General features: G+C 39.0%; 3 protein-coding genes across 3 annotated transcripts in view; 2 read left to right on the forward strand and 1 right to left on the reverse strand.

The window, feature by feature from the left end:
- The window catches only part of LOC102679708 (methylcrotonoyl-CoA carboxylase beta chain, mitochondrial), a 3,129-nt gene extending 2,808 nt beyond the window's left edge, over positions 1-321 (reverse strand). Inside the window, exon 1 of the mRNA XM_006620838.2 lies at positions 2-321. The gene's annotated coding sequence lies outside the window, so the exon portion shown is untranslated. The remainder of the gene's footprint in view (position 1) is intronic.
- Positions 322-597: 276 nt separating this feature from the next.
- The window catches only part of LOC102679918 (protein daughterless), an 88,586-nt gene continuing 80,699 nt past the window's right edge, over positions 598-8,484 (forward strand). Inside the window, exons 1-2 of the mRNA XM_031512975.1 lie at positions 598-849; positions 2,940-3,246. Coding sequence (XP_031368835.1) covers positions 3,165-3,246 — 82 coding nt within the window. The 5' untranslated portion in view covers positions 598-849; positions 2,940-3,164. The remainder of the gene's footprint in view (positions 850-2,939; positions 3,247-8,484) is intronic.
- Positions 811-2,678, forward strand: LOC102680061. The gene is made up of 6 exons (XM_031512958.1): positions 811-849; positions 1,192-1,364; positions 1,489-1,600; positions 1,682-1,751; positions 1,867-2,004; positions 2,323-2,678. Exons 1-6 carry the CDS (start codon positions 811-813, stop codon positions 2,391-2,393), a joined length of 603 nt encoding a protein of 200 aa, XP_031368818.1. The 3' UTR covers positions 2,394-2,678.

Below are 8,484 nucleotides of genomic sequence, written 5' to 3' on the forward strand. Positions count from 1 at the left end.
TCGAAGATTTAGTATTTTGTACATTACCAATAACAATTGCTTTATTGTGAAACGTTCTTATGGTACAACCTAAATTTTTTATAAAAAGATTTCCCTTACTTAACATATTTTTCTAACGATTCTTCTTTCGTTCGAATTTTATGAATCACAATATACACGTAAGTACTATATTTACTATACTTTGAACACGTTATACGATATTATAACATATATTATTTCCTTATTTTATGAACACTATCATCTCAATGAAGTTATTCACAGATTAACAACTAGTGTTTAGTATATGACGACAGTAATCTAGCAGTATATAGCATTTATCGAAGAACTGTAAGCAGATAATTTTTTTCAGATCACAAAAGGTCAATCAACATATGTTTTAGAATTTAAATAAAATTATTAAATTTTTCTATTTGTTTTTAATAAAAATAAAATATAAAGAAAAATAAAATTTTTGTTAATCGTTAAAATTAAATTTTTTATTTTTTTTCAATTCGATTATAAATATATCGAAATATAAAATAAAAAGGTTAAATTCTTAATAAATTCGAATAATTTGTTCGTCTCTTGCTTCATAGATGGCGCTGAATCATGTACTTTTCGTAGACGTCATTATAGAAGTATTATACGCAGTATTCGTTTTGTGTTGTATTGATGAAACGTTTGAACGAAATAAAAAGTTTAAAAAATATATTTTGATATATTTGTGAACCATTAGGCGTGATTAACAAATAATTAACAATAATTATCGTAAAAGCAAAGAAGTCGAAATAGTTTCAGGTCAAGTTTGAAAAAAATTTCGAAGGTTAAAAAATGCCGGATATGTCTAGTATATCCCATTATCCCTTAAAGGTAAATTTCATTCGACCTTCGTTACTTTGCTCATTTTCTTAGAATATTCTATTCTAGAATTATTTGCTTTTTTTTATTTAAAATATAATTCGTTGCACGTCATATATTTGTTATATCTTCCTTTTGCTTATCGCTTTTGGCTCTCGCGATTCCATGGTGAATATTTCCATCAAATATCTCAATGTCCAATTATGAGAACAGATATCAGATAATTCTTTAAAATAATAATTATATTTCAAGAAGACTTTTGCGTAGTTCATTCGACTATGCATGTTTCCCAATGAATAAAATATAATTATACAAATATAAAAAATATAATTATACAAGGCACGGCAATGAAAGAATAATTTATTTGACAAATTTCTCGTATCAAGACAATTTTTGCAATATTGCAAATATATTTTCAAAACATCATTGCTTAAATATCCACTTACTTTGCATTTTAAGATCATTTTTTATGATCTTGTCGGATTTTTTCAGGTGATATTTGCAATTCATTTAGTCCTAGTAACATGGTAAGAATAAATTTTTTGTTTATTGTATATTAGTCTGCATAATTTTAGAAGTATAGACATATTGTGAATCACTTTTGTATAGAGTGTCATATTTGTACTATATAGTTAAACAATAAATTTTTAGGGGCATTCAGGGACATTGGTGTCCAAAATCTGTAATGTTTTACAATTTCCTTTTCTTCGTCTGCTTATTGTGGGCTATTCACAATATTGAATCAGATGAACCTCTACAATTTGTAAGCATTTGGTTATTGAAATATGTTCTATATATAATTTTAATTTAATTGTTATGTTTGTAATAGAATTATATATTTTAGGCACTTTTTATAAATGTACTTTCCATATTTTTTGATGTAGTAACATTAGCAGTCTATTTTCCAACAACGTGTAAGTTAGTGCTATCTACTATTGAATTGAAAACTAACCTAAAATTTTCCAAATTATATTGTCGATTAACCTTCCTATGCAGAAGATGTATCTATCTGATCGCACAAACTTGTAGATGCATCTGAGAAGTTTAGTGCAGCGATTATGATCTTAAACATGATTGCTCGCATCATCACAAGCATATATCTTCTACGAATAGGCCAAGCAAGAGGTGGATGTTTAGCCACAATGTTCACTACAAATCCTGCAATGGGTCAGTAATACATTGGATACAGATGTTTTATAGGCCTGCATTGCTTCTTCAAAATTATGCTTTAAGTAGGTGCATGAAATCATTTTTCATTTGTATGCATATTAGATTGCATAGTAATTGTTTTAAATTATTGATATAGGAATATTTATTTTTCATCATAATGCTTGTTATGAGGAGGAAAGATCGTTTGTAATGCACGAATTTTATGTACAACCATCTTGAAATGTTTTATGTTGTTTTATCTTGTCTTTTGTATATATGATTTATAATTTTTAGTGGGGGTGGGAACAGACGTTCATGAACGTTTTTCTATTCTAGGCTTTGGTCGACAGGATTACGAGGACATATCTCATCCGATTCCACAAAATTCCGATTTTGCTGGAGTTTAAAAATACAACATGACGTTTCTAAAATTCGATACGTCGAAAATTACGCGATTTCATTATCGTATCTCTCGTAGCTCGTAAAAAGTACGCGCATCTATAATCATGACATTAAAATCTATTTTATTTATTGTATATATCAGGATTTTCAATATCGATTAACAATGCAAAATAGAAATAAATTTATGTATATAAACATGCAAATAACAATATAATTATATCGAAACGTGAAAATATAAAGAAATATAGAATAATAACAATAACAATATAATAATAAATTTAGTTATACGTTTCATACATCAAATCTATTATGTACTCGCAACATATGAATAAAAATCTTCACTGTAACAAAAAAATGCCCGAATTCCTTAGGTTTTTATGGATTATAATCTTTAAATTTATAATTGAAAATGTTTATTTTTTATTAACAAGTAAATCACTTGTTCTTATAACTGATGAAAAGAACTAATTATTGAATTATTAATTATTCATAAAATAATAATATTATTTTACTCATCCATTTGATCTAACGATAAACACATTTTTGCGAAGGTATCGAATGAGGAAAATATGATATTCAAAGTAGCCGCGTAGCGACAACGTAAGGAAGAGTGGCGCCACTGATGGACTATAAGAGCCGCATCGGTGAGGCGGTGTGGTTCAGTAGTGTGCGTGACCGTTTCTGGAGGAGGGTGGCTCCACGCGCGGCCACACCGCGAAACCGTGCCCACTCGCCTCAACCACGGACATCCACTCGTTTTCTCGTCTCGTGAAAACATGGCGGCCAGCGACGACGAGCCGATGCATCTCTACGAGGTCTTTCAAAACTGCTTCAATAAGATCGCCAATAAGCATCCCGGTGAGTGTCGTCAGTTACGAAACAAATACTCTTTCGAGTCAAAATCGTGAAAATCTTGTGCTGTGCATGTGCCGTGTGAAAATAGAGCGGCGGAGTCTCTTGTGTCTAGTGTCTTCTGCGAAAGCACTATGTATTAAATCCAATAAGCGTCGCTTTAGTGGTTTTCTTGTGTCAACGAGTTACTCCTCGAAGGATTAGGTAAATTTGAGTGTTGTGTTTTGGTCGATTGAAGCCCCGATTACGTCAAGGATCCGTGCCGGACGATTCTCTCGGCTGACTCGCTCCGTTCTGTGTTTTGGTTTGCTTGTCAGTGCTTTGGACAGTGCTGCCCCGTCGTAGTGAACTAACCCTCTGAGAGAGATCTGTTCTTCATTGTGTTTCTTCATTTGCATCGTTATTATCGTTCTTTCGTTCATTTATACTCGTATACAAAAAAAAAAAAAATGCTATTCAAATGATTAGGAATCGTGGAATATCGTCGACATAACCTAGACATCAGAGACTCTATCTTAGTCGCTCTTTCATCCGCTGTCATGTGCAACAACGTTCAGTCGATACGAATATTGTCGTGAGATGTTTGCGATACATCTGTGATGAGTGATCTTAGGATCATTATGGATGATTATTATTTATTTCATATAACGATATTTATCATTTTATTTCATTTTCAAAAGTTGATCTATGATTGGGCGAACCCTCAATCATGTACCACGTGTCCTCACGACGCCGTTGAAATCGTTAGAGGTTAATCGTTCGGATGTAATGTAAGAAACTATAAATCGAAATCTTTTCTTCGGCAAACAGCTTTGGAAAGTCTGTCGTGGATAGCGACTAGTACGTTTTTTTTTTTTATTTTTCTTTTTTCATACACCTGCCTGAGAAAGAAACAGTTTCTTTCGCAGAGCTGTTGCGTCGTGACCGTTGCACGAATTGTGGTTAAAGGGGTTCTCATTTTTATCGCGACAATTGCAACGTCAATTTCAGCACGTGTTCGTTTTTTTACGAGTACGCTCGTGATCGAATATTCTTATCTGTTTTCGAAAAAAACGATATTATCTAACATCAAGATTTTGGCATTGTTGAGCTTTGATTTATTAGAGATAAGTTTAATAAGGATAACAGTGTCATTTAGTCTTGATGCGAGCGAAATCATTCGAAAATTGTTGGTCAAAGGGAATTGTAAAGTCAACTGTTTGCTTGTCCCTCGGGATAGTTGGTCGACCGTGTCTCGGATGTTTGCTTAGCTTGCGGATGCTGTTTGGAAAACGCTGGAGGTGCATGGTTGCCTCGACGAAATGTTCTCCCTAGTCGATAGGAAATGTTTCGTGTCATCAAAGTAGTATAACAAACTCGACCAACCGAATTAAACGTTTTTTTCTTTCTCATTAGACGAGTCGCGTTAGATTGATATGTCGACACACGCAGCGAGCTCGTGTTTAATCGGAGATTAGATATACGATTCGTTGGTCGGGCGGCGTATCGAGTTTGACACGATGTTTGAAGTGCGGTCCGAGCAATTTCGAAAATATCGAGTCGATTGTTTGGGATCGATCGTCGTCTTACTCATTTATATTCCGATGTTTAAGCGCACGCGGTGTCAAGTTCGTTAAGCGTCAATTGTTCTGTCGAGGCGGCCGCCAATTGCCAACAATCCAGTTAATTCTTCGCTCGTTTCGCCCCTGTTAATTTCAACGATTGCCACTTTGAGCGGAAACATTGTATACGAGTCGACACACAGAGGATGACTGGCGTTTCTTCGAATCGAGCAATTTGATTCGGAGCACGAGTACCGCGTCCTCGTTCATTGTTCAATATCCGAAGGGTCAGGGCGCATCGTTCAAGTGCAAGGGTATCTAAAAATACGCGAAAACCTCGGCGTACATTCCACGGATATTTCCTTCCATTTGGAAGAAACGTTTATACGGATAAGCGACGTTTCGACGCTTATCCGTTAATGGAACGAGTTGTTGTGTTCCAAAGTTTTTCGCGCGACGTCAAGACGGGAAAACGGTTCAAAATTGCACGTAATGCGGCGGAAACAGAAGCGTAAATTTTAATGGTCGATTCGATCTAAAATTATCAGACAGTGACTCACGAGTAAATTTACCTGAAGCGGAGTTTGTTTCGGGAAACCGTGGATACGATAAAACGTTTACCGTCTACGACGCGTTTATTCAAGAGTGAATACTTCGTATCGATTATTCTTTGTCGATCGACGAAACGCGAGAAAGAAAAAAAAAAAAAAGAAGAAGAAGATATAAACGTTCGATTTCCTCGATGAGTAAACATTGGTCTAATTTTTTGATTCGAAAATGGAATCGTTCATCGAATGATCTCGTTTCAGATTTGTATTGCGATGAATCCGTACGACTCTCAGGTATTACAAGTATCAACCTTCTCGCAGGGAAACGCAGCTGATTCGATCTGACTCAAGAGCGCCATTTCTGAAACTCTCTCGTTCCCCGGAGCGAGAGTTTGAGCGAACAACCATAAACGAGCTCCAGACACAACACTCGTGACTTAGCTCTCTTTCTTTCTTTCTTTTTCCATCTCTCGGTCCCTTCAATTTCTCTCTTTTTCCCTTCTTACTTCTTGCTTCTCTCTCTCTCTCTCTCTCTTTCTCTCGCGCAATCTCTTTCCCTCTGTATCTATTTCTTTCTCTCTCAGGTGAATTATCGAGGGAGTGTCACCGTGATGCACCTGCCTCTTGCTCTCTCTCTCTCTCTCTTTCTCTTTTCCTCTCTTTCTCACTCCCACTATTTCATTCCCGTCTTCCTACCTCCTTCTCCTTTGCTCTCTCTTTCACTCTTTCTCCTTTTCTCTCGCCTTGCTTATTGGTCGCACACGCGCCTCGCACACGACTTTGGTATCGCAATAGCTCGCGTAAAATCTTCAATGTAAGATATATACCAATGGATGGTTTCGCAACTGTAGCAACGAAAATGTAACTTCGAAATGTGACTCCAACACCTGGAATTTCGTCTAATATTCGTTCTAAATAGTACGCGTTCGGTTTAAACAATTCGTTTTCGAACGAATCACGCGAAAAACCGCGTTCACTGAAGATACGCGGACTTAATTTTTGGACACTTTTCGGAAGAAATAAATTGGGGAAAAATTTTACAACGATTCGGTTAGATGAGTTTCCTGCGATCCAGCTCTTAGGAAAGGCCGAGTGCATTTCACGTAGGGGCGCGCGCGCACACAAATCAAGGATGAGCATAATCTACATTTACAGGAGGGGCCCGATGAGCATCTGCTTCCACCCCTCCCGGCCTCGACCCCTCATCCCTCGACGCCCCAACTCGAATCCCTTTCTCCGCCAACGAGCATCCTCCCACTGAGCATCACGATCGTTTTTTCCTCGTCTCCGTGGAACACCGTCCTCCGCCCCTCCTCCTTCTCTTCCCTCCGTTCCGTTCCGTTCCGTTCCATTCGATTCGTGCTCGTGCTACGCCAGTGTCGATAGGTCACGCGGAGATCTCGAGCCGCGTTATCTCCAACTTTATTATTCGCGATGAAAAATTCGTAATCGTTCCGGACGACTTTTCAGTTCCCCGCGATTTTTTTCGATCGCGCCTCTCTATTGCGTCTCGAAACAGGCGGATCCTCTCTTTCTCTCTCTCTCTCTCTCTTTCTCTCTCTGCGAAATGCGTAGATGCTGTTACTCAGCTATTACGATTCTCGTTATCTTTCAACTCGGAGAGGAATAAAAATTCGTTTAATGATAAAATGCCTAATGATATATTCGTATGTAATTGTATGCTTTGTATACGGGATGATGTTAGTCCACTCGTCGAATACGAGCGCGAATTCAATATGCGTTTATATTTTTCCCCGTTCGAACCCGCGTTCTATATTTTTTTCCACCGCGTCTAAGGTCATCGTCGAGTTGCACAAGCGATCCAGGAGATAGAAGGGATTCCATCTTGGGATGCGCTTCGTTTTCTTACGAAATCCTTTGAAAACTTGTGTTGGATTATCGAAAACTTGTGTTAGGATCGGCGTGTTCGGCTACGAGACGCAATGGGAAGGAGAGGAAACGGGCGAGTGCCGCGACTCGAATTCCTGACTAATGCAAGTCCCTCGTTACCGAACATACGCCGCCATTCGCCGCGCTCCCGTTATGGTCGATATGAATTTGCCACACCGTGAAACACACCGTCGTCCTCAAACTCTCCGCTTCTCTTCCATTTTCCTTCTCCCTCCCTCTCCGTTTTTCCCCGCCACGGCCGACAATTTCGCGTCTCCTTGCGGCCTCCCTCCCTCTCCACTGCTCTCGATAAATTCGCCATGCTTCACGAGAGCAAGAGCAAAACTCCATTAACCATCGCGAGAATTGGGTTACCGAAAAAGGATCGATAAAAAAAAAAATTACGTACTTGTCATTCCCTTCTCGCCCGATCAATTCAACATCTCTCAAAGTCCTTTTTCCTTTCTTTTTTTTTTGGCGAGAATATTCGAATCGTCTAACAGTTTGACCGATAATTAACTAACCTATACGGAGTTGTATCATATCATATTCTGTTCTCGTCTCATTGGCGTAGAGAGAAGCCGATCTTTTTCATTGCTCTTCGAAATTAAATCGACAAGTCACGAACGATTACCGGTTAGAGAGGGGGAAAGAGAGACGCGTCCCACCTGTAACGAATCGTAATCGGCGAAAAGCCGTGGACTCTGGTGTACACAAGTGCTCGTGTCGGGTCTATACCGGTGCCGACCTGTATCACGTTCGGAATAGACATCTGGCCAGATTTCGTTAAGTTCGGCCCACGTGTATATACGCGTATATACACGCGACACCGGGGTTCGAACAAATGTGCATTCGGCTTCTGGCGCCAGCCAGAAAAGGGGGCTCTGATTTTTTGGCAGGTGCCACTGTCCTCGACTCCTCGCCGTTACTTTCCAACGCGTTCAATGGCCCGCCTCTCCACCCATGGAATTCCATGGAATCTCGAAACGGAGATTCCTCTCTCGCACAACTCCCTTCGCCCACCGATTTTCTATCGATCATCCTTCCACCTCCTTCTGGACAATCTCTCTCTCTCTCTCTCTCTCGAGGAAATAACACCTCCGTCCATCGCTTCCAATCCAATCCTCCTTACTCTTCCCCGATCGAACGCGGAGAGTAACTGAGGAGGAAGGAGAAGAAGGTAGACGTGGACGCGCGTGAGAACGCGTGCTGGTGAAACGTGGAGAGGCGAAAATGGCGGCGGCAGCCTCTCACCTGTTGATCGC

The sequence above is a fragment of the Apis dorsata genome, unplaced genomic scaffold (assembly GCF_000469605.1).
Source record: "Apis dorsata unplaced genomic scaffold, Apis dorsata 1.3 scaffold_538, whole genome shotgun sequence".
Classification (NCBI taxonomy): Eukaryota; Metazoa; Arthropoda; class Insecta; order Hymenoptera; family Apidae; genus Apis; species Apis dorsata.

What these genes read in the sequence shown, in the direction of transcription:
- LOC102680061 (XM_031512958.1), top strand. Translation starts at nt 811, where the DNA reads ATGCCGGATATGTCTAGTATATCCCATTATCCCTTAAAG. An exon ending in CAGATGAACCTCTACAATTT is followed by an intron (nt 1,601 to 1,681) that starts GTAAGCATTTGG and finishes TATATATTTTAG; the next exon opens with GCACTTTTTATAAATGTACT. An exon ending in AGTCTATTTTCCAACAACGT is followed by an intron (nt 1,752 to 1,866) that starts GTAAGTTAGTGC and finishes ACAAACTTGTAG; the next exon opens with ATGCATCTGAGAAGTTTAGT.